Raw genomic sequence first — 26,188 nt, 5'->3', positions numbered from 1 at the left:
GGTTTAACAATAAAGCTTGGATACATAAAACAGACTTTTATTTTGAAAACTAGAAGCCTTATTTTGAGTCCGTGAAGATTATGATACATTGCGCCAAACTACAAGATTTGCAATAATGCATGTAAATAAATATGGCCATAATAATCTATAAATATTACATAGTAGTCATGTGACTAGACGTACCAGGAGATTTATATAAAAAAATTACCTTCAAGGTTATTGTTTTATTTTATTTATTTATTTTATTGTATTTTTTATTGAATATTAACAAGAACACAATGTAATTTACAAACAAGAGTACATATAACCATATATGTCAGGGGTAATATGACAAAAAACAAACAAAAAAACAAAGGAGGAAGGGAAAAATTAAAAGGAAAGGCAATTTACATGAAAAAATTGTAAAGTTTTTCTTGCTTTCAAGTTATTGCTTTTGGATATTGCCTCTAAATATATTTTAACATCTATTTTAAATTCTTTAAAGTGTGGAATTTTTTATTCCATTTGACTTTATGAATATATTAGCGGGAAATTATAATAATTAAATCAAGCATAAACAGAATATTATTATCACCATCAAAAGAAAAACATTTTAGCATAACATCAATTTCTTAAAAGTTAACAGGCTTTATAACTTTTCTTTGTAAGTACGTACTGAGCTCTTTCCAAAATATTTGGGTTTTGGGACACTCCCAAAATAAATGATTACTAGTCTCAGGGGAATTTTACAAAAAAAAAAACAGAAATATCTTCTATATTCATTTTAATTGTACCACAAGTGACTTAACTGGGTGGAGATTTATCAAATAACGCGAAGCCTTAGTGTAAGACTTTTATCTTGAAACACGTGAGGCCACTTTCCGGCGCTGTATTTCGGATGTTGTGGTTTCGTTTTTTGGGGAATCTGATAAGTTCTCATGTGACCTGTCATTCTCATAGACATAAACAGTATTATCTAGTTAAATGAATTTATCTGATTAACGTAACTGCATTAAATACAGTAGAAATAATGTGCATTTATATTATGCATATTGACGCACGAATTAATGTTTGTTGTCATAAAAACGCACGAGTGATTTAGGTCGTCGTTATATTTTGTGACGGGGTACGATAAAGTATGGAGAAGGTCCGAAGGATTCTGGTTTATTTGTCGAAGGATAACGCCGCACCGCAGTGCGCACGATTCGTGCAGGTCAGCATTATTTGAAATCATAGTACACACATTAGCCCACTTGTAACTGTAGTAAAATTCCTGGATGTTTTGAACATTACTATAGCATTATTACATTATAATAGCAGAATGCACTATATGTAGTTTATATATATATAATATATATATATATATATAATATTTTTCATGTGGGAGTATAATAGAACTTAAAGAGCCATACACGTGACGTCAACACAGTTATACCCATTCGTTTGGAAACCACGGATGTGAGGTGGGCAAATGTTTGGAGTTGCCGATTGCTGAAAGGAGCTCTACTGGAGCGAGTTAAAGGGTCAACGGAATACCAGCATCATTACGTCAGGACACCATTCATCAAGCCGGCCAACGCACTATTGGGGTATGTGATGATCAGCGCTGATATTATGAATGGCCATGTTAATTTGTGTGTACACATTCGCGTAAAACCAATGCATTGGTAGCAACTCATAACCATCTAAAAATAACTTTGTGCGTTTAGACGAACTGTTGCGCAACACAAAACTGTTTTCGGGGTTATTTGATTAAATAAGCCAATTCACTTTGTGTGGTCATTATGGCTGAAAAGGAAAATGGCCAGCTTGGCCCTGAGACTGAACTTTGTGTGGATGAAGGGGTAAAAACTGTAACTGAAAAACGTGTAGTTAAATTAACACCCAAAGCTTTGTTGGAAAAAATAAGCACTTTAGAAAAGGAAAGAAAGTCTAAATTTGGTAAACTAGCAAATAAAAAGAAATCTATTGCTAAATTAATGGGTGATAAAAAGCATGTAAATCAGGTTGAAAATGAATTTAACACGTTTAATGAGTTGTGTGATGAAATACAGCATGTACATACATCTTTATTGGGTTTATTGCCTGCTGATGAAGCAGACAAACATGAAATATGGTACAGAGCTAAAATGTTGAATTTCAATGAGTTTTTTGTGTGTACAAATCAATGGTTGTATGACACCAAAACTTGTTCAGTTACCAAAATGGATGATGATCATGATGATATGCCGGTTCAAATTGAAACTCAAACTTTTGATGTCAATGCTGAAAATGGAAATGAGGTTGATGTCAGCAATGTAAGAAGAGCTGCTAGTGGAAATCATGAGGAAAAGGAGGATCAGATTCAACCTCAAGACAGCATTTCAAACGTGCAGTCAAGGCACCGTGACTCAAGTAAAGGATCCTCCAGTAGTAGATCGTCCACTTCTTCAGCCAGATGCAGGGCGAGGGCAGAACAGGCCGCTCTCTTGGCTCGAGCTGCTGCCTTAAAGGACAAGCATGCATTGGATGAACAGGAGCTCATCTTGAGGAAAAGGAAGGAGCAGCTTGAGCTGGATACTGAGATAGCTGCCACTTCTGCTAAACTAGCAGTGTTACAGGTCGGTGGTAGCGTTCATTCAAGGCAATCTGATGGAATGGCTTCCTATATCAGGAAAGGGGCTAGATCTAAGCTCTCGCCCACTTCTCTCAATCCACAGGCCTCAGTATTTGTACCTATTCCCTCACAAGGACATGTTTATCCACCACTACAAAGCAATGCTTCACAATTAGTCACTTCAACTATTTTGCCAAAGCCAGCTGTCATTCAAGACTTACAACACACTGTAGGCCAACAAGTGTTTCCACCCGTACAAGACCAACATCAGACAGCAGGACTCTACAATTTGCTGCAACAACAGAATGACATTACATCTCTCCTTGTTAAAATGCAAACTTCACAACTGCTGCCGCGCCGAGAAATTCCAATTTATGATGGAGATCCTTTAAGGTTCAACACATTTATGAAGGCGTTTGAGTACTGCGTGGAAGCAAAGACCAGCTGCAAAGGAGATTGTTTGTACTACCTTGAGCAATTTACTAGGGGGCAGCCAAGGGATATTGTGCGTAGCTGCCTTCATATGACTGCAGATAAAGGATTTACTGTTGCTAAAAAATTGCTCAAGGAGCATTTTGGAAATGAGTTCAAGATAACAGAGGCATATATGGAGAAGGTCACAGGATGGCCAAGTATCAAAGCCGAGGACTCCAAAGCACTCAAAGCTTATGGACTCTTCCTCCGTGAGTGTTCCAACGCTATGGATGATCTTCAGTACTTAAAAGAACTTAACATGCCAGCAAACATAAAGATTTTGAGTCAGAAGCTTCCGTATAAACTCAGAGATAAGTGGAGAGCAAGGGCATGTGAGATACTGGAGAGAACTGGTCGAAGAGCACGATTCTTAGACATTGTGGAGTACATCGAGTGCCAGGTCAGAATAATATCAGATCCAGTCTTTGGTGACATACAGGATAGTTCACCTGTTATCAAAGGAGCTACAAAAGGAAGCAAGTTTCAGGTGAAACCTAGGCTGGGAAGAAATAGCTTTGCAACACAGGTGGTCATTGAGGACGGATACAGCAAACCAGATCTTAACAAGAAGGAAAAGGCTCAGAACAAAGGGACATTCTTTACCAATAATGATTCTATTTCCTGCTTGTATTGTGGTGCAAGTAATCATGTTTTGGAACAATGTTTTAAACTGGGAAAGAAGACACACAGGGAGAAACTAGACTTTCTAAAGGAGAAAGGTCTGTGTTTCGCTTGCTTGTGCACAGGACACTTGAGTAAGAATTGCGACAGGCGCATAATTTGCAACAAGTGCAACCGAACGCACCCCAGTGTTTTGCACATAGGAGAGAAGGAAAGGGTTACTCAAAGGGATCAAAAGGATGGTGAGCAGAAAATTACTGAGCAGTCAAATACTTCTAACAGCTGTGTAACATCCACTGCTTGTTGTCATATAGGGGCTGGCCACTGCAATGGAATTCTTCCCATTTTACCTGTTAAAGTGAAGTGTTTAAAGGGAAACAAGGTTATTGAAACGTATGCTTTTCTGGACCCAGGGAGCACAGGAACTTTCTGCACCAGGAAGCTCATTGATAAGTTGAACATGGAAGGACGCAAATGCAAGATTCATATCCGCACCTTAGGCCATAATAACGCAGTAGAAAGCTCCGTTGTTGACGGTCTGGAAATTTCAGGAGTTTCTGGTGAGTCCTTCTATCCACTTTCAAAAGTGTGTACCCAGAAAGAGATGCCTGTCTCTACAGCCAATATAATCAGCGAAAGGGAGCTGAGAAAATGGCCTTATTTAAATGATGTAAAGATTCCCCATATAAATGCTGATGTTGACATACTAATTGGCACAAACGCATCCAAGTTGATGGAGCCTTGGGAGGTGATTAACAGTCATGAAGGTGAAGGACCCTACGCAATCAGAACCCTACTGGGATGGGTAATAAATGGTCCATTACAGGGAAGTAGTGACTGTGTAAGTGACCACCCTTTAGTTTATGCCAACAGAATTGCCATTGACAGAATTGAAGAACTGTTAACCAGCCAATACAACTACGACTTCAATGAGCAAGCGTCTGCAGAACAGGAAGAAATGTCAAGGGAAGAAAAGAAGTTTGTAGAGATAATGGAAAGCTCTGCTCAGCTTAAAAACAGACATTATACATTTCAAATGCCTTTCAAAGAGAAAGATGTTTCGATGCCGAACAATCTTTGTGTTGCCATGCAACGTGTTCGTGGTTTGAAAAGAAGACTTCAGAAAGATGCAAGCTTTCATGAAGAGTACAACAACTTTCTTGCTGATGTCATTAGAAATGGCTATGCTAAAGAAGTGCCGCAGCATCAGTTGGAAGCACCAACAGGGAAGGTGTGGTATATCCCGCACCACGGTGTGTACCATCCACGTAAAGGAAAGCTACGAGTGGTGTTTGACTGTGGAGCAGAGTACAAAGGGGTCTCACTCAACAGTCAGCTCCTGCAAGGACCCAACCTCACCAGCTCGTTAGTTGGAGTTCTTATGAGGTTCAGACAGGAACAAGTGGCCATAATGGCAGACATAAAGGCTATGTTCCACCAGGTTAAGGTGGCAGAGAAACACAGGGACTACTTAAGATTCTTATGGTGGCATCAAGGTAACCTGGAAACAGGTCTTGTAGAACATCGCATGACTGTCCATTTATTCGGAGCGGTTTCCTCACCCAGTGTCGCCTGTCTTGCTCTTAGAAAAACTGCTGAAGACAACCAGGCCAACTTTCCAACAGAAGTGATTGAAACGGTCAACCGAAACTTCTATATGGATGACCTACTGAAGAGTCTGCCCTCTGAAGAGGAGGCAGTCAATATGGTTAAGAACCTTATAACCATTTGCAGTAAAGGAGGGTTTACCCTCACTCAATGGATAAGTAACAGTCGAGAAGTGCTACAGGGTCTTCCAGAGGATCTCAAGTCTAAGAACCTGCATGAGCTTGATCTGGACAGGGATAAGCTGCCATTGGACAGAGCTTTAGGTTTACAGTGGTGTATAGAGACGGACACTTTCAAATTCAAGCTGAAAGTCAAAGAGAAGCCAGCAACCAAGCGAGGCATGTTATCCATTATCAGTTCAGTCTACGATCCATTGGGGTTCCTGGCACCTATAGTACTCCTGGCCAAGCTGCTGTTGCAGGAGTTGTGTAGGACAAAATGTGATTGGGATGATCCAATACCTCCAGCTTTCCAGCAAAAGTGGAAAAAATGGCTGACAGATCTTGAGAAGGTGGCATATTTCAAGATCCACAGATGTGTGAAACCTGCAGGATTTGGGAGGACTGTCAGTGCTCAATTGCATCATTTCGCTGACGCGAGCGAGAATGGCTATGGTACGGCTACTTACCTGAGGATGCAGAACATGGAAGAGAGGGTTCATGTTACTTTCTTATTTGGCAAAGCCCGAGTGGCTCCCTTGAAGACTGTCACCATTCCCCGTTTAGAGCTCACTGCTGCCGTTGTTGCAGTACGAGTAGACAAGATGCTTCAATCAGAGCTCCAGCTTCCATTAAAAAAGACTTGCTTTTGGACTGACAGCACATCAGTTCTTAAGTACATAAAGAATGAGGACAGAAGATTTCAAACTTTTGTAGCAAACAGGGTAACCACCATCAGGGTTAACTCAGAAATTGAACAGTGGAGATACGTTCCCACATCCCTGAACCCTGCTGACGATGCTTCACGTGGATTGAAGGCAGAAGATCTTATGAAGCAAAGATGGATAGAAGGCCCAAAATTCCTACAGGAACCTGAAGAAATGTGGCCAACATTTCCTGTGGATAAAAGTGTCACTGCCGATGACCCAGAAGTAAAGAAAAGTCTGACGGTCAATGCGACACTTGTTGACATCAATCCCACATCGCAACTGATGACCCATTTCTCTGATTGGCAAAGATTGAAAGTTGCAGTTGCGTGGCTCATTAAGTTGAAAGAAACCCTGTTTAAACTGAAAGAAAAAAGAAAAGAGTTGGAGCGTGCAAACACCAGTGGAGCAGCAAGGTTGGATGTGCAAAAGGAGATGCAAGCTTTCTCAACATCACTTGGGAATCAGAAGGTGGCGTTGGAAGATCTCCTAAAGGCTGAGACCTCCATAATTGCTTTTTGCCAGAAAGAGAGATTCCCCGTTGAATTTGCTGCACTAACCTCTGGCAAGTCACAAGTGCCAAGAAGTAGCTGCCTCCTCAAATTGGATCCGGTTTTGGATGGAGGACTTCTACGAGTTGGGGGTCGGCTTAAAAGGGCAGCAATCCCTGAGGACATTAAGCACCCTCTCATCTTATCAAAGGACCAACATATCTCCGATCTCATTCTTCGTCATGTCCACTTACAGCTTGGACATGGTGGTAGAAATCATGTTCTTTCTGCTACAAGGAGAAAATACTGGATCACAAGCGGACCTACTGCAGTTAGGAAGATCATATCAAGATGCCTCATTTGTAAGCTCCTTGGTAGAAGACCTGGTGAGCAAAAAATGGCAGACCTACCAGAAGAGAGAGTGGTTCCTGATCTTCCGCCATTTACTAATGTTGGCGTGGATTACTTTGGGCCAGTTGACGTAAAAAGAGGGCGTAGCATCGTGAAAAGGTATGGAGTAGTATTCACTTGTATGACAAGCAGGGCTGTGCACCTGGAAGTGGCATATTCTCTTGATACGGATTCATGCATCAATGCGTTGCGAAGGTTCATCTGTCGAAGAGGACAAGTCACACATTTGAGATCTGACAATGGCACCAACTTTGTGGGTGCAGAAAGGGAGTTGCGAGAAGCCTTAACCTCTTTGAATCATGACCGTATTGAAAGAGCCTTGTCCAAAAGGGGAATTAAGTGGGATTTTAACCCTCCAGCTGGGTCACACCACGGTGGTGCATGGGAGCGCATGATACGGATGATCAGGAAGATCTTGTGTTCTGTGCTCCGTCAACAAACCTTGGATGACGAAGGGTTCCATACCGTGCTCTGTGAGGCTGAAGCTATGCTTAACGATCGCCCCATTACAAGACTGTCAGAGGATCCCAATGATCTTGAGGCATTGACACCAAACCATCTGCTACTTCTTAAAGGAAAACCAGTTCTTCCACCAGGACTATTCGATAAAAGGGATGTTTACGCAAGGAGAAGGTGGAAACAAACCCAATACATTTCTGATCTCTTTTGGAAGAGGTGGATCCGTGAGTACTTGCCGCTTTTACAGGAGCGTCAAAAATGGAACCAGGAGAAGAGGAGTTTTGTTCCTGGAGACCTGGTCATGATTGTGGACTCCACAGCTCCACGTGGGTCATGGATGCTAGGAAGAGTCCTGGAAACCTTCCCTGACAAAAGTGGTCTGGTACGTGTGGTTCGTTTGAAGACGAAAACAAATATAATTGAACGACCAATAACTAAAATATGCTTGCTTAATGAAGCTAAAGAATAATTGGTTCCTATTTCATGGAGGCTATATTATTGGTATCTATGGCTCTTTTTGATTTTGGTGTAATTGCTCTGCCAGACGCAATTAGGGGCTGGAGTGTATGAGCCATATTCATTTTTGTATTCATTTGTATTATGTGATTTTGTCATGTGCCACTAGAGGGCGGTATGAGCTTTGTGGCTCAGCTGATCTCGGGTCAGCCCGGGTGATTTAACCTCAAGGAAATCCAGACACAGGTGTTGCGAATTTGGGAAGCAAACAGTTTTCGACTGTGCTTTGGTGTTTAGCTTGCTACAGGGAACAATAGGTTTTGTTGTTTTTGGTATGTATTATGAGTCAAGTTATTGCCGCTGTATGATATACATAAGGAAAATAAACTTGCTAGATAATATAATACGCAATTGTCTCAGTGTTCATTGGTGTAAGCTGCACGGGCACACGTCAAAACTTTATACACTCTATTTGCAACCAGTACTAGACTTTGTTAGGACATAGTCAGTACACCCATCTGACAATATTATATAATAAACGTTGATATAATGCATATAATAAGATATTTTGCAGAATTATTTGATAATCTAGCAAGTGTCCTTTTGGGTACGTGCTCAATTAATAACTCATTCATATGTAGTGTAAATAAAATGTAATTTCCACTGTATTGTATTCCAAAACGTATTTCCTCCTTTACATGTAGTTAGGTACACGTTTGTATATTTTGTACAGAGCATAACTGGACATTTTGTAGGAGATGTTGAGGACCAGGCGACAGTGAGCTGTTCCCTGGACAATAACAGATTTATTTTAAGTGACCAGCTGTATGGTGGAGGAATCCCTCTGAAGGTAACATCACAAACTTGTCTTAATTTACTCGTCCTCGTGCCAACCCAGACGTAAATGAATTCCTTACTACAGTTATACACAAACAAAATAAAACAAATGTATTATAAATATCATGCTATCTTTTAATGTGGGGCTTAACATGGCATCAATTAAATTAATCAAAATGATTTCACTGAAATAATACAGTATATGTTATCATGTTGAGCCCTATATAAAATACCATGATAAAATTTTAATTTGATATTTTAAGAAAGGAAGTCAAATAGATATGGGGGAATGGGATGACGGTGAGTAAATTAAAAGAGAATTGGCAGTGTCTTTCTTAACCAAATTGTCTGACCCTAGAGGGCGCCATTTTGCCCCATCAAATACCTGTCTCACTCAGAGGCAGCCTCCCTGCCCCCAGATACCCTCAAGCGCGGGGTAGACGTGGGCGTTGCCGTTCTGCTGCAGTCAGCCAATCAGAGGCTGTTGCTAACGCGTCGCGCCTCCTGTCTTCGGATCTTCCCCAATGTTTGGGTTCCACCTGGTGAGTGTGTCCTTTTGGGCTGACCCAGATGCATCAGCATACAGTACTCTTTAGATATACGTTTGCATAATTTGTATGATTTATAGATGAGTGACGTCATTTTGTGTATTTAAATGTAATGTTTCCTCAGATGTCAGATCCTGGCTTTAAATTCTAAGATTTTTTTCAGCTGGTCATAAATAAACTGTAAGCAACAGAAATGTAGCCAACATGTATGCTAGAATGCAAACTGTTTAAGACTAATAAAGGAAATTGGTTTGTTTAGGTGGCCATGTGGAGCTGGATGAAAAGGTACCTAAATAGAATCAAATTACTTCTGAAAAGAAAGAATTTGTTTGTGATTCATGTGTTTTGTGATTGATGAAGTTTTGCTTTTTTCTATTTGTGAGCTAGAAATTGTGCAAAATATTAAATATTTGATATATATGTAATTTAGTTTTAAAGGAAAGAAAAGGAAAAAAGTATTTAAGTAATATAATATAGATAACGTAAATATAAAGTGCTTGTAATTTAACAAACTGAATTAATTTTCTTAATATAGGGCCCTTTGGTTCAGTTCTTTATTTGTGTGTTTGTAAAATTGTAGCTGCTGGATGCAGGACTCAGAGAGCTACATGAAGAGACCGGTCTGAAACTGAGTCCTGATCAGATCTCCACTCAGCTCCTTGGCTTGTGGGAGGTATGAGTTTACTGTACGTCATAATGTTGTTGTTTTTTTTTTGTATTGTATGCCTTCAATGCTATCAGGCCAAAGTTAGCATCTTCCAAAGCACATTCATAACTTTTAATTTTGTATTAAATTATGACAAACTGTTGAGCTCTTCCTTTCAGTCAGTGTATCCACCTATGTTGTCCAGAGGTTTGCCACAGAGACATCACATTGTGACCTACATACTTCTGAAGAGCTCTCTGTCGCACCTGCAGCTTCAGGTATTGCTTTGGCTTATGCACGGAAAAAATGTCCACTTCTGATTTAAAGGATTGGTCCTTTTTCTCAAAAAAAAAAAAAATCCAGATAATTTACTCACCACCATGTCATCCAACATTTTGATATCTTTCTTTGTTCGGTCGAGAAGAAATTATGTTTTTTTGAGGAAAACATTCCAGGATTTTTCTCATTTTAAAGGACTTTAATGGACCCCAACACTTAACAGTTTTAATGCAGTTTAAAATTGCAGTTTCAAAGGACTCTAAACAATCCCAGACAATGCATAAGGGTCTTATCTAGCGAAACGATTGTCATTTTTGGCAAGAAAAATAAAAATAAGCCCTTTTAAAGAACAACTTCTCGTCTTCCTCCGGCTGTGTGACGAGCCTGCGCAACCTCACGTAATTGCGTAATGACGTCGAAAGGTCACGTGTTACATATATGAAACGCACATTTGCAGACCATTTTATACAATAAACTGACACAAAAACATTAATTTGTATCATTCGACATACAACAACATGGGAACGGTCCTTTTTCTCCACACTTGTAAACACTGGGGTGTAGTTTTGCATACATCATACGTGACCTTGACGTGATGACACATTATGTGAGGTCGCGCTGGCGCGTCACAGGACCAGGGGAAGACGAGAAGTTGTGATTTAAAAGTGCATATTTTTTATTTTCTTGCCAAAAATAGAGTCCTTTGAAACTGCAATTTTAAACTGCATTAAAACTGTTAAGTGTTGGGGTTCATTAAAGTAAATTAAAATAAGAAAAATCCTGGAATGTTTCCTCAAAAAACATAATTTCTTCTCGACTGAACAAAGAAAGACATTTGGATGACATGGTGGTGGGTGAATTGTCTGGATTTTTTTCTTTAAGAAAATTGACTAATCCTTTAAGGTTGAATGACTTATGTGCATGTGCCTTCTGTTTTTATTTAGGCCTGTTTGAAACCAGATCCTGCTGAGGTTAGTGGTTGTGTCTGGGTTGATGCTGGTCTGGTTAAAGCCATAGTATCTGCTGTGGACGGTGAGGAGGATTCTGTACAAGTACCAGCTGACCTGCCATGTACCATCAGGTATCGAAATGTTCTGGGCTTTACATTAACTTTACATTTACGCATGACTTATGCATTGCTAACACAATAATCTGCTAAGCAACTAGTCACTTTTAGTATTGTAGCATATCAGCATTGTTAATATTTGTTTTCTGTCTTTGTTGTTTTCAGTGTAACGGAAGTGTCTATACATGGTGATTTGGAAGAGACCTCGCAACCCGTTTCTGTGTTCTGTAACCGAGCTCCAGACCATGGCGAAGAGATAGAGCGAGTCAGTACCGGAACCAAATATGCCTTAGAGCTGTGGTTAAAAACGTTGGAGCCTCACACTGAGATGGGCTGATGGCTCCTGTCTCATGTGAACATTTAACCAGTGCCTTCAGAAGACTGGAGCTTTGTCAGCGGTGCACAGCCCTTTTCGTTCATGTCTTAAGTCAGCATTTAAATCAAATAGTTTTCATCAAAACAATAGTTGCAAGTTGCAACAATCATCTTTGGAATTTCTTTATAATTATAAAGGTACTTCTATAATGCCTTTATAATCATCAAAATAAATTTTAGGCATTCGCCTGACTCTATCCTGCTGTTGGTTTTCAACATGCATTTTCATTTTTTTTAAATTGCAGGAAACAATGTCTTCGTCGATCACAAGAGGGCGTTTTAGTCACAGTGTTCCTTATGCAAAACCAAAAAAGTGAAAGTTTAAAATGTTGGTTCACATCAAACTTGTATGGATTCACTTTTTATGTGTTTCTCCACTTTAAAAATGTTTACATAGTTTTTTAAACAGGTGAAGAGATGTTTTGACAAATGCTTAGAATGATGTACACCGAAATAATATGGTTATCTAAATGTTACTCAAAGACAATTTTGGTTGCACAATAAATGAACTATGAGTAACAAATACACCTGCTTTTCTTTATTAGTCACTGTTATTTGTCAAACACAACAGAGACCACTGACATTGCCCACAGGGGCGTCGGACTGGGGGTAAAACCAGTACTGATTACCAGGGCCCCAAGGGGAGAGAGGGCCCTTGAAAGTCTGGAATATATTTTATTTTACCTGGATATTTTCATTTCTTATTTTAATTTTATAATGTCAAATGAAATGTAAAGTTAGTGTATTAACTGTTTGAATATATTTTGTATAAGTAAAAACTATCTAAAGTCTCACGGTCCCACCCCTTCCTAATGCACCAAATGGTTTAGTCCATCTGCACGCGCATTTTGTTTGTAGTTGTGCGTCTGTTAGAGCGCAAACTTCTGCGTGCGGTTGAAATGTCTTTATCAAAGAAAGCTAAATTGGGCCACCAAAACAGAAAGAAAAGACAGTAGAAGAAAAAAACAAACTTCCTACTATACTACTTCGCTACATTTTTTAAATCATATCCGTTATAAGAATATTTTTAAAAGTGCAAGGTAATCACGGATGAATGATGATTGATTGATGGGCGGGGAACGCGCTAAACTTACAAAAAGAATCATGGAGACGGACGAGACAGGCACGCGCTAATGCAGACCCTCAATTCATTACTTATGAAATAAACCTCTGGCCATATTTAAGCGACCACTTTCCTCTGACGTGAAGCGAGTGTTTCATTCATATGTAAGGTAGTATTTATGCTTATGAGAACGAAATTGCCAGACGGGTTTTTAACGCTCATTTGCACGACGCGTTTTTAATACAATGCGCATTATCTTCCGAGGTCAATCAGCCTTGCGTCAAGTCAACCACAACTTAAGAACGTCCTCGATAATGCGCAGGTCATTAGACATTGGAGAGAGAGAGAGAAATAAGAATAAAGGTCTTACATCAGGTACCCAGGTCAGGGAAGCTAGATAAAAGACAATAAGGATGAAAGTATATAGCCATGCACTCATCTCATGATATGCTCATTTAAACTATATAATAATGTATGTAACCAGCAATACATCAATTACAACCTTACTATAGGGATTTTATTTACTAGCTGCTGACCTCATATTTTTTTTGCTTTAAAAGTGCATACTCACCTGTAAAAATCATTAAACTATTCCATAAATGTTTCTTAGTTATATAAAAGCTTTTATTTTATTAACTTTTTGCTATTGCACTTTAATTGTAAAGATGTTCCTACAATTAAAAACAACTAGTTTGAAAGTATATTCCCTTGTCGTTTTTGAACTATACTAGAATTCTCCACCTCTTCCCGCTGTAAAAAGTAACTTTTACTCTGAGTAAAGTTAAAGTGACTTACTTTTTACTTTTACTTGAGTAGATTTTTAGACAAGTAACTTTACTTTTACTACTTAAGTAAAATATTATTAAAGTAACTTTACTTTTACTTAAGTAGAATATTCTATTACTCTACACCTCTGGCTAAACTGTTTGAATTTTCCTGGCTGCGATTGTTAGTGCTAAAATGAACCGAGACAACCCATTGAAAAAGCAGAATATACACTTTCAGATGATAATTTGGTCATAGACTACATGCAATTTGAGTTGAAAGGCTAAATAAATAAACTGTATACTAACAGCTGTTTGCATACAAAACAATAGCCTAATTTGAAAAAAATGTTTAATTTTAAATGAATAGGCTATAGTATGCAAGCAATAGCATTTGTTTCATTTTGCTTTTTTTCCAGATAAAATGACTAGTGATACATGTTTTGTTCGTCTTTAAATATGAATGGAGCTTTTTGTTAATGTACAAAACTAAAATGGCATATTTAAGATTTAATTTATGTCTTAAAGTAATAAAGCATAATAAAAATAAATGTTCTAAAATTTAATGTCTTGTTACTTCAGCAAAATAAAATATGTCTGAATCAAGTCTTGTTTGGTTATCATACAGTTTGTTCATGTAGTGATTAGAAAACTATGGAAAAATGGAGGGCCCATCAGGACTGCCTATGCATAGGGCCCGGGACCTTGTGCTACGCCCCTGATTGCCCATATCTAACTAAACACATCTCAGTGTATTTTGGCAGCAGAAGTACTTCCTTGCTTCATTTTCATCCTTATTCTTAATCTACACATATTTTTGGGTCTGCTGATTATCAAAAATGCTAATAGCTCATTAACTTACTAAATAACAGTAACATCCGACAACATTATTTGTTAAAACATTAATTATAACCAACTAGATGTACCTAATAATTCATATACCAAGATGGTTATTTGTCTTTTGTCACATCTGTTGACAAATTATTTTTCTATTGTGGAAGAACACTTAGATTCGGGGATTTTTTGGGGGGGATGCTCAAGTGTTTTAGTGTTGCTTTCTGGTTTAAGTTGAACAAGCCAGACTCATAATCATAATCTAGTCCAGGGGGTTTTAAACTGTGGGTTGGGACCCACTAGTGGGTTGCACAGTGCGATCAGTTGGGTCTCGCAAACTTACGTGGTTGTTGTAGTGAATGAAAAAAAAAATGTTTGTTTTATTAATGAAAATTAATGGCAATGGTATCTTGGGATTGCAATTAAACTTAAATTTAAAGGGACAATCCACTTTTTTTGAAAATATGCTTATTTTCAGCTCCCCTAAAGTTAAACATTTGATTTTTACTGTTTTGGAATCCATTCAGCAGATCTCCGGGTCTGGCGGTACCACTTTCAGCACAGCTTAGCACAATCCATTGAATCTGATTAGACCATTAGCATCACGCTTAAAAATAACCAAAGAGTTTTCTAATAATTAAGGACTTTGCTGCTGTAACATGGCAGCAGCAGGCGTAGTAGCACTGCCCGAAAATAGTCCCCTTGGTTACTTTCAATAGCTGGGGACTATTTTCAGGCACTGCGTAATATCACTACGCCTGCTGCAGCCATGTTACAGCAGTACTGTCCTTGATTATTACGCCAGAATGAGAGTATAGTTCCCAGCCATATCAGCCTAGAAATCACAACTTTTAATTTTCTGTCGGTCTTAGTACACAATGTAACTACAAAAGAGTGGAGTTTTAAATAGGAAAAATATTGAAACTCTTAGGTTATTTTTAGCGCAATGCTAATGGTCTAATCAGATTCAATGGATTATGCTAAGCTATGCTAAAAGTGGTAGCCCCAGACCCGGAGATCGGCTGGGTGGATTTCAAAATGAAAAAAAATCAAATGTTTAACTCTAGTGGAGCTGGAAAATGAGCATATTTTCCAAAAAAAAGTGGAGTGGCCCATAATGCATACAATGACAATGTAAATATAAACTACTCTTTTGTAAAAGACAAAAAAATTCTAAATGTACTTTTTTGCATATTTCTATAAAAATATATATTTAGTGGGTCCTGACGTAGATTATACCTGCCTAAGTGGGTCGCTGAATGAAAAGGCTTGGGAATCACTGATCTAGTCCAAAAAAAAGCCATTGGTTCTTCCTTAAATTTTGAGCAATTTTACCTATTGCAACATCCGTCAGATGAAAATAGTTAGTCATTTCCGTTAGAAACACAGTAAGCAGGCCTCTTTACAAGCAATGTGTAAACATGGCTTATATGATTTTAGGGGTTTGATTTAAATTCCTATCTCTTAAGTATTTTACAGGCAATATTAATAGTCATGTTTGCTTTGATAAGCAGCACTCATTAGGACACATGTTATATGGTTGGGTGTATCATTATAGGCACACCTTATGCTAACTTGCATAATACAGAAGGCATGACAGGAAGCAAAGAGTTTGTGTACTGATGCTGTGTCATATATTTTACACGCCTGTAGGTATGAATTTTCCCGTTATCATCAGCTACTGAATGATAAATGCTTTGAAAATGGAATTTATATCGTCTCTTACTAGTGCCCAAAATGTAGATTTTTTTAATTATTTTATTCTCAGATGTGTATGTAGAGGTTACAATAAATGCAGTAATTTTGTTGTTGATATATTCCCTTCAGTTTCTTATACACTTCCAGACAGAAACTGTAAAATTGGAAAATGTCATTCTTTAGTATTAATTTATTTTAGATGTCAGAATAATAGTGAAGCATTTTTTTTTATTTAACACAGATGGAAGAATGGAAATGGATCTTATATTTTAACTTTTTAAAGTGAGACACCCTTTAGATTCACACCTCTTTACACTTTTGTTAAAAGGCCTATACAAAAATTACTTAAAATTGATTGCTCTGTAAAAAAATTGGTGCCTTAAATAAAAAGTTTGATTAAATTAGCTGTTCTTTTTGAATAACCTTTATACAGGGTATTTTGATAAGATGTTATACCTTATAAAAAGTAGAAATTGCTTAAATGTATAAAGTAACATAAAAACCAATGTTGATGTCTTGTTGATCACATTTTTCCGATTTTATTTTATGTTATGCTAATATAATGCAAAAGCCGTTGTACAATGAGTAAGCTGTAACATGTTATCACGAACACATGTTCATGGTGATGTAAAGTCTGAAAACGAACTTATGAACCTTTATCAACCCTGACAGCGCAATTTAGTGGGTGAGCCTCACGTGTAGCTGTTTTTAGATGATTCTGTCATAACTAAACAGTTTATTATCATTTCATTGTGCTGTAGGATTTATTATGTATTATCAGTCAACCCCACCTGCCATCGATCTGTTTAGGTGGAATCAGGGAGGCGATTTAGAATCAAAACCTTTGAGACAAAAATTGGATTTTATTGATTAAAAGTCATTTAAAACAGTGATGTAAGAATTAAAGATATTCTTAATGGAAGCCACTATTATCAATCAAACAAATCGCTTTGAGAACAACTTATTGTTATTAAAGGTGCAGTGTGTAATTTTTAGAAGGATCTCTTGACAGAAATGCAAAATAATATACAAAACTACATTATCAGGGGTGTATAAAGACCTTTCATAATGAACCCTTATGTTTTGATTACCTTAGAATGAGACGATTTTATCTACATACGAGGGTCCCCTTACATGGAAGTCGCCATTTTGTGCCGCCCTTAACGGACAAACATTTTTTACGAAGCTGTCTCCGAAGATGACATGTTTGTCTGGTGGCGGCTACCGTAGCTTCCCGTATGCGTTTTAAAAGCGAGGGGTGAGCATTTAACTGAGCCATTGGTTGCAATTTGCAACCTCACCACTAGATGCCACTAAAATTTACACACTGCACCTTTAAATCTGACAGAATCTACTGTATAACAAGAGTGTAAAAAAGGCAAGCTGTCAAACAATGAAACCAGTAAGCACTTACATGTATATCTCAATACATGCCGGAAAGACCAATTTTAGAAAAATGTACAGAATTTATTGACAACAATATTATAACTATTGAATACAATACAGAGACTTTTAGAAAATATCAGAAAGTTAAGATAGTTTAAATTCTTTATTCTGGATAATACAGTAAATTCATAGTGTTATTCTACATTGGATTCAATACCTGTGAATCTGTGGTGTAAATGTAACATTTGTTTTCTACATACAGAATTTGAATGAATTACATACTTCAAATTTGCTTTGAACTATTCATGTACAGTATTTTTCACATGATTTTATTGAACAACAAAATGGCTTTTTTTAAAACTATACGTCCATTGCAATTCGGAAATCATTTTAATTTCGCTAAACTATTAATAATACAGCACACATCTATCATTCATCCATTTAAAACAACAACAATAAACGTATACAGTAACAAAGTAAACTGAGGTTTTGTTCAAAGTTGTAAGAAAATAATTTCTAGTAGGCCTAAGTGTAATAAAATTGCATGAAAAGTCATATCCCTGGTCATAGATCGTCCTTTAGAGATTTTCGCAGTTATGCCTTGCTTATCACACATTGGAGTAGAGGTGGGGTGGGTCAGCTCTCCTGAATGATAAAGTTAAAGTGTGAGATTGAGCTCTTTGCGTGTTACTGAAGCAGCATGTGTGTATTGTTACTCTACCAGTGTACTTTACTTGTTCACCACGTACATTCCTGTCCGATTTGCTGGAGGTTTTTCTCTGACGTCCTGATAAAACAGAGTAAGAATATGTTACATACAAAAACATCAACTTGTAAAAAGACGTTTAGGGTAAATGTAAATATGGGAATTATGTTAACCAAAAAACCAAAAAACTAACTAAAGTTAATTTTTTGCCATTTATCAAGCAGTTTTTGAGGTTTCACCCTGCACTGTCAGAAATAACATACAAAAATATACCTTTTCTGTTACTGAGATGATACCTTCAAATGTTCTGTTTTGTACCTTTATGGGTACACAACACATTAATATGTTTAATTAATATACAATAATACACACAAGGTGCACAATTATAGTGCCTTAAGGTACAGTAATGTACCCAAAAAGGTACAGTGTTGTATTATGTCTATAAAGGTACAAAACCGAATCTTACTTAGAGAACCACCACAGCAACACTTGCTTGGTGTCCATCTATTCTGGACCCATAATTTATAAAAAAAAAAAAAAAAACATTTTTGTCAAGTGACCTTAAAGGAAAACACCGCCGTTTTTCAATGTTTTACTATGTTCTTACCTCAACTTAGCAAGGAATAATTGACGACGGGCCGTTGAAATATTAGAAAAATAATGCACACCTGACGCGAAACGGAGTGGCCGTTACACCTCGGGTTTCAATAATTTAACGGCCCGGTATACTACGGTTATCACACCTCAAGACATCGATCACATGATATATTTAAAGGGATTTGTCCGGTTTTTGTACTTAAATCGCTATTGTGAGTAGGACTATTTCTTCCACGTCTCATCCAACGGCTCTTTTGCTTGTTCCAAAACGTCATTTTAAATCTGGCAATGGAGGCTTGAGCCGTATAGCATTCTAATGCAGTTATTAATGAAGCTATTAAAAAGAGAGCGAGAGCGACAGAGACACAAAGAGAGAAAGAAAGAAAGAGAAAGAAAAAGAGAGAGAGAGCGAGCGAGAGACAGAGGGCGAGCGAGAGAGAGAGATTGTGTGAACGAGGCTACCTCTGTGTGTCTCTACACAGCGCTGTTATTGCCTCGGAAAATCGTCTGTCATGTTGTTTTTGTTAATCCGTTATTACAGTTAAAGGAATATTCCATTTTCTTAAAAGAAACATCCAGATAATTTGCTCGCCACCATGTCATCCAAAGTGTTGGTGTCTTTCTTTGTTCAGTCGAGAGGAAATTGTGTTTTTTGGGGAGGGCATTGCAGGATTTTTCTCATTTTGATGGACTTTGGTGGAGCCCGGCATTTGGTGCTTGGCTCAGCACTTGGCGGTTTTTTTCAGCGGAGTTTCAAAGGACTATAAACAATCCCAAACGAGGCATAAGGGTCTTATCTAGCGAAAGGATTGTCATTTTTCACAAGAAAAAAAAAATCCACTTTTAAACCACAAGTTCTCGTCTAAATCCGGTCGTGATGCGCCAGTGTGACCTCACGCAATGCGTCATGACGTCAAGAGGTCACAGAGGACGAACGCGAAACTCCGCCCCAGTGTTTACAAGTGTTGAGAAAGAGGACTGTTCCTACGTTGTTGTATGTCAACTGATACTAATTAATGTCTTTGTGTAAGTTTATTGTTTACAATGGTCCGCAAATGCGTGTTTTATATATGTAACACGTGACCTCTCTACGTCACTACGCATTTACGTTAGGTCGCGCTGGACCGGACCTAGACGAAAAGTTGTGGTTTAAAAGAGCATATTTTTTATTATTCTTGTCAAAAATGACAATTGTTTTGCTAAATAAGACCCTTATGCCTCGTTTGGGTACGTTTATAGACCTTTGAAACTCTGTTGAAAAAAACTGTTAAGTGTTGAGTTAAGTATTAAATGTTGGGCTCTATTAAAGTCCATTAAAATGAGAAAAACTGTTTTTTCCTCAAAAAACAGTGCGTTGTGAATGTGTTAGCATTTAGCCTAGCCCCATTTATTCCTTAGGATCCAAACAGGGATAAATTTAGAAGCCACCAAACACTTCCATGTTTTCCCTATTTAAAAACTGTCACATGAGTAGTTACACGAGTAAGTAAGGTGGCACAAAATAAAACTTTTGTTTGGAGCCATAGGAATGAATGGGGCTAGGCTAAATGCTAACCCATTCAAGAAACGCTGTACAAAGATTAAAAGTGCATGCATTGAAAAAAGATAGGTTTGTATTAATTCTTCTAAGATGAGGTAAGAACAGAGTAAAATATTGAAAAACGGTGGTGTTTTCCTTTAAACATTTCAACTATTGTATACTTTTATGTGGTAGACACAAGTGCAGGTGTATTTGCAGCATTTGTTCTTTGTTTGTGAAGTTGACGTCAAGGGGTATCAACGGCTTCTTTGTGTGGAAAACACCGGAGCAACAGTCTTGCTTCTTTCCATCCAGTGAAAAATATTTACATCACCCTAAACAAGTTTGTCAAAAATTATGTTTATTTTTTACGATTGATATCATTCCTAGTTGATTATTGTTATCTTTATTGTCTTGTGTGAATATTGATGATTATGTTATTTATGTTGAGGTGGGGATTTAGTTTACTTCATTTCTTGTTTAAACAGCTTGATAAATTCCAAACTGTTATATTTGTTTAGCACTCTGTAAATCACTCTCAGGTGTCGACAAAAAAATGGGTGCTTAGATGAATTTAGCCCTGGAGGCCACAGTGGGGGTTTGATTCAGTGTTTTTCGGCCTTTCTCTGTTGGTTGATTCTCGTGTTTTGTTGGGATGTGGGCAGGGTATTGTAAGCAATGACGCTGTGACTACTGGACGATGGAGAAGACGCAGATGAAGGCCTTATGGTCTCTGAACGGGAATCGTGTTTCCCACGCTTCAGGTTTCCCAGTCAGAGTTGCACAAAGAAGTGACTGTGCTGGTAACAGGGACACTGGAAGGTTTGGTAACAGTAGCCAGGTTTTCCTATAGCGCAGATCTTTGAGGGGGTCAGTGTTTTACATGGACAGAGATGATGGTGGAGAATTTCCCTCCAAAACACGGCAGCAAAAACATTTATTTCGTTAAAAGCAGGACTGGTTTGATCAAATGGATTAGCAAAATGACTCATAACCCAAAACTTATTTAACTATGTTGATGTGCTGGGCTACTCAGATAAACGGATACATTTTTTACGTGCCAATAGCCTGGTTTCCAATACAGATTTGCCTCATTTATTCCTCGATGGTTACAACTGTGTGGTTATGATCATTTGATCAAAATATCTTCTTTTGTGTTTAACAGAATAAAGAAACTCATACAGGTTAGAATAATGAGGGTGAGTAAATGATGAATTTTCATTTTTGGGTAAACTATCCCTTTGAATGGCAATGAAAACTCTTTATGGTTAGGAGCGGCCACGTATGAGGTGTTTCTGAGAGGTTATAGTACTTCACATCTTAAAAAAAAACACGTGAAATTTAAACACGTTAGGTGACATGTAAATGCGGAAAAGTGTTTCCATTGTAGCTAAATTTTCTTTTTTCGAAATGCCTGAAAAACCACCTCATGTGAGTGTAAAAACTTTTTTGCGATATATGGGACTTTTTTTTAAACTGACATGTTTCTGTTGGGTATACCCAGATAGCAACATATTTTGGGTCGAATCTGGCTTTTATTGGCACTTCTGGCTTAATTCTGCCCAACGTTAGAGTTTGACATCTGGCCAACATTGTGTTTTGACGTCAGATAGCAATAAGCTCCTGTGCGGATCCGCAATGCCGATGCGCCCCGGAGCTTATTGCTATCATGGAGATTTTCATTTCCAACTGAAATGGAACGTCTGGCCAACGTTAGAGTTTGAGGTAAGACCGACACTCGTATTTGACATCAAGCCGATGTTGGATTTTGACATCAATTAGACTTTACAGATTGACGTCATTCCGACGTCGATTTAAGACATCAACCCAATGTAACAGCTTGACGTCAGTCTGACGTCGGTTTATGATGTCAATCTGAAGTTACATCTGGACATCAGTCCGACGTTGGTTTATGTTGTCATTCTGAAGTTACATCTGAACTTCAAGCCGATGTTTATTTTTGACATCAATCCAACATTACATCTGGACATCAGGCCAACGTTGTTTTTCACATCAACCCAATGTTACATCTGGACATCAGGCCAAAATTGTTTTTTGACATCAATCCAACATTACACTGGATGTCAGGCCAACGTTACACTGGACGTCAGGTCGATGTTGGTTTTTGACATCAATATGACGTTACACTGGACGTCAGGCCGACGTTGGTTTTTGACATCAATCAGACATTACACTGGACATCAGGCTGATGTTGGGTTTTTACATCAACCCGACGTTACATCTGGACATCAGGACAAAGTTGTTTTTTGACATCAATCTGACATTACACTGGATGTCAGGCCAACGTTACACTGGACGTCAGGTCGATGTTTGTTTTTGACATCAATCCGATGTTACACTTGACGACAGGCCGAAATTGTTTTTTGACATCAACACGACGTTACATCTGGACATCAGGATAAAGTTGGTTTTTGACATCAATCCGACGTTACACAGGATGTCAGGCCGAAGTTTGTTTTTGACATCAATCCAACGTTACACTGGATGTCAGGCCGAAGTTGTTTTTTGACAACCCGACGTTAAATCTGGACATCAGGACAAAGTTGTTTTTTGACATCAATCCGACGTTACACTGGATGTCAGGCCGAAGTTTGTTTTTGACATCAATCCGATGTTACACTGGATGTCAGGCCGAAGTTGTTTTTTGACATCAACCCGACGTTACATCTGGACATCAGGACAAAGTTGTTTTTTGACATCAATCCGACGTTACACTGGATGTCAGGCCGAAGTTTGTTTTTGACATCAATCCGATGTTACACTGGATGTCAGGCCGAAGTTGTTTTTTGACATCAATCCGACGTTACACTGGATGTCAGGCCAACGTTACACTGGACGTCAGGTCGATGTTGGTTTTTGACATCAATCCGATGTTACACTTGACGTCAGGCCGAAATTGTTTTTTGACATCAACACGACATAACATCTGGACATCAGGACAAAGTTGTTTTTTGACATCAATCCGACGTTACACTGGATGTCAGGCCGAAGTTTGTTTTTGACATCAATCCGATGTTACACTGGATGTCAGGCCGAAGTTGTTTTTTGACATCAACCCGACGTTACATCTGGACATCAGGACAAAGTTGGTTTTTGACATCAATCCGACGTTACACTGGATGTCAGGCCGAAGTTTGTTTTTGACATCAATCCGATGTTACACTGGATGTCAGGCCGAAGTTGTTTTTTGACATCAACCCGACGTTACATCTGGACATCAGGACAAAGTTTGTTTTTGACATCAATCCGATGTTACACTGGATGTCAGGCCGAAGTTGTTTTTTGACATCAACCCGACGTTACATCTGGACATCAGGACAAAGTTGGTTTTTGACATCAATCCGACGTTACACAGGATGTAAGGCCGAAGTTTGTTTTTGACATCAATCCGATGTTAAAATGGATGTCAGGCCGAAGTTGTTTTTTGACATCAACCCGACGTTACATCTGGACATCAGGACAAAGTTTGTTTTTGACATCAATCCGATGTTACACTGGATGTCAGGCCGAAGTTGTTTTTTGACATCAATCCGACGTTACACTGGATGTCAGGCCGAAGTTTGTTTTTGACATCAATCCGATGTTACACTGGATGTCAGGCCGAAGTTGTTTTTTGACATCAACCCGACGTTACATCTGGACATCAGGACAAAGTTGGTTTTTGACATCAATCCGACGTTCATTGGATGTCAGGCCGAAGTTGGTTTTTGACATCAACACGACGTCACATCTGGACATCAGGACAAAGTTGGTTTTTGACATCAATCTGACGTTACACTGGATGTCAGGCCGAAGTTGTTTTTTGACATCACACGACGTCACATGTGGACATCAGGACAAAGTTGGTTTTTGACATCAACACGACGTCACATCTGGACATCAGGACAAAGTTGGTTTTTGACATCAATCTGACGTTACACTGGATGTCAGGCCGAAGTTGTTTTTTGACGTCAACACGACGTCACATGTGGACATCAGGACAAAGTTGGTTTTTGACATCAACACGACGTCACATCTGGACATCAGGACAAAATTGTTTTTTGACATCAATCCGACATTACACTGGATGTCAGGCCGAAGTTGTTTTTTGACATCAACACGACGTCACATCTGGACATCAGGACAAAGTTGGTTTTTGACATCAATCCGACATTACACTGGATGTCAGGCCGAAGTTGATTTTTGACATCAACACGACGTTACATCTGGACATCAGGCCGAAGTTGGTTTTTGACATCAACCCAATGTTACATCTGGACATCAGGCCGACACTGGGTTATGACAGCAACCTGACATTAGATCTGGATGTCAGTATGACGTTTGTTTTTACATCAATCTGACGTACATCTGGATGTCAGTCTGATGTTGGTTTCTAAAGTCACCCCGATGTTACAGCTTCATGTCTGGCCAACGTTAATTTAAAATATTCAAGTTAATTTATGATATTCAACATTTCATGCCCTAAGTCTATTAAATGATTAGATTTTTGGGAGTCGTTGTTAAAATTTTATCTTCCTGTTTGATTTTTTGTAACCATAAAGATGTGCATATATGAGTTCTTAACAAACAGCTTCATCATTAGCATGAAAATGAGATATGGATAGCAGCTCACCGCTTGTTTGCCATTGGCTGAATCAATGATGCTGTGTGTTGAGTACATGGGGATGTCTGGATTGAAGTACATGGTTGGAGTTATCGCTTCTGATTCTTTCACAAAAGTTCTTCGGTTCTTCTTACAGCAGCACATCACCAGCTGAGTAGAGTAGCAGGATTACTTATTACTCACATGAGTATATTCGTATCACTAACAAAAAGATCCCTTACAAGCTACACTTCCAAAATATGGTCATTTACCAAGATAGCACTATGGTACCACACTCAAAAAGCTGGATAAAATATGGATAGCATAGTTTTATATAACTCACCAGAATGATCAGAAGAATGATAAGAAGTAGGAGACTTATGGCCGCCAACACTAACAGAGCGATGCCCCAGTCAGGAACCACGGTAGCAGCTTTAGTAGGTGAATCTGTTAAAATGGAGCTGACAGTCGAGATACTAGAGCTGACTGTGGATATACTATTGATCGTGTTGTGGATTGACGTTGACATTGTGTCATTGGGTGTGCTGCTGCTGGTGGTGTTGGTGTCGTTGGGGGCTGCAGTGATTGCACCGCCAGTGATGTCCATGTTCTCTGGTGACTGGGTTTCATTAGTGCTAGGGTGCATTATGTTGTTAAGGGGTGTTGAGGTTGAGTTTATAGATGTGGAGTGAAGCATATATGTGGTATTGTCCCCAGAGGTGGAGTGAAGCGTATATGTGGTTAGGGTAGTGGTGTGTGTTGGAGGGATAGTGGATGTACTGTGGCTGGTGGGAATTGTAGTTTGTGATGTAATGTTCGGAGTGGAGGTGAGAGGTGTGGTCATGGAGGGAGTGGTCGTAAGGGGCGTGGTTGGAGTGGTGGTGTTCACATCTTCAACTGGTTGTTGAGGGAGTTGATCTGCAAGTGGGAAAGAATGTAATAGATAAATGATAACAATGTGCATTTTATGCATTTGCTGCATTTATTTGTATCTTAAGCCTGATTCACACATACTCTTGGTTTCAGCATTTACACTTTTAAAAATAAAGGTGCTACATGTCATAGAAGAATCATTTTTGGATGAATCGTTCCATAAAAACCCTTTAAGATCCAAAGAAACTTAAATATTGTTTGTAATGTGAAAATGTTTACTTTCAACATAGTCTAGGTCGATTCTTAGCTGATGGGATGTCAGGTCTCTGTAGCGTGATAAAAACAGCCTTCTCTCAAGCACCGGATTGATCATGGTTGTCTCAAACAGCAGTTCAGCACTGGCAATGACAGACCCATTTCTACCAAAAAGAAGC

At 38.6% G+C, this 26,188-nt stretch overlaps 2 protein-coding genes across 4 annotated transcripts in view; one reads left to right on the top strand and one right to left on the bottom strand.

Moving 5' to 3' along the window:
• Positions 1-836: 836 nt before the first annotated feature.
• The window catches only part of LOC129448571 (nucleoside diphosphate-linked moiety X motif 17), a 48,679-nt gene continuing 23,327 nt past the window's right edge, over positions 837-26,188 (top strand). The window contains exons 1-8 of one of the 2 annotated variants that reach the window (XM_055211053.2): positions 837-1,192; positions 8,694-8,810; positions 9,156-9,339; positions 9,605-9,630; positions 9,926-10,018; positions 10,171-10,269; positions 11,215-11,351; positions 11,502-12,236. In XM_055211053.2, the coding sequence (XP_055067028.2) occupies positions 1,118-1,192; positions 8,694-8,810; positions 9,156-9,339; positions 9,605-9,630; positions 9,926-10,018; positions 10,171-10,269; positions 11,215-11,351; positions 11,502-11,673 (903 nt within the window). In that variant the 5' untranslated portion in view covers positions 837-1,117 and the 3' untranslated portion in view covers positions 11,674-12,236. Of the gene's footprint in view, positions 1,193-8,693; positions 8,811-9,155; positions 9,340-9,604; positions 9,631-9,925; positions 10,019-10,170; positions 10,270-11,214; positions 11,352-11,501; positions 12,237-26,188 lie in introns of those variants that run through there. The other variant, XM_073872419.1, reaches the window with a different exon arrangement.
• LOC129448570 (uncharacterized) lies at positions 17,477-25,617 on the bottom strand. Of its 2 annotated transcripts, none has more exons than XM_055211050.2 (4): positions 25,225-25,617; positions 24,912-25,052; positions 18,178-18,243; positions 17,477-18,101 (listed from the first exon to the last, which is right to left on the bottom strand). In XM_055211050.2, exons 1-3 carry the CDS (start codon positions 25,576-25,578, stop codon positions 18,187-18,189), a joined length of 552 nt encoding a protein of 183 aa, XP_055067025.2. In that variant the 5' UTR covers positions 25,579-25,617; the 3' UTR covers positions 17,477-18,101; positions 18,178-18,186. The 2 variants fall into 2 exon arrangements, with proteins under 2 accessions (XP_055067025.2, XP_055067024.2); XM_055211049.2 differs by having other exon boundaries at positions 18,206-18,243.

Source organism: Misgurnus anguillicaudatus, chromosome 10, assembly GCF_027580225.2.
Source record: "Misgurnus anguillicaudatus chromosome 10, ASM2758022v2, whole genome shotgun sequence".
In the NCBI taxonomy this organism is placed as follows: Eukaryota; Metazoa; Chordata; class Actinopteri; order Cypriniformes; family Cobitidae; genus Misgurnus; species Misgurnus anguillicaudatus.
This window is presented reverse-complemented; position numbering and strand designations above follow the sequence as displayed.

What these genes read in the sequence shown, in the direction of transcription:
- LOC129448570 (XM_055211049.2), bottom strand. Translation starts at nt 25,578, where the DNA reads ATGCTTCACTCCACATCTATAAACTCAACCTCAACACCCCTTAACAAC. An exon ending in CAGCCAATGGCAAACAAGCG is followed by an intron (nt 18,244 to 24,911) that starts GTGAGCTGCTAT and finishes CTGTTTTATCAG; the next exon opens with GACGTCAGAGAAAAACCTCC. An exon ending in CCAGCAAATCGGACAGGAAT is followed by an intron (nt 18,102 to 18,205) that starts GTACGTGGTGAA and finishes TTTATCATTCAG; the next exon opens with GAGAGCTGACCCACCCCACC.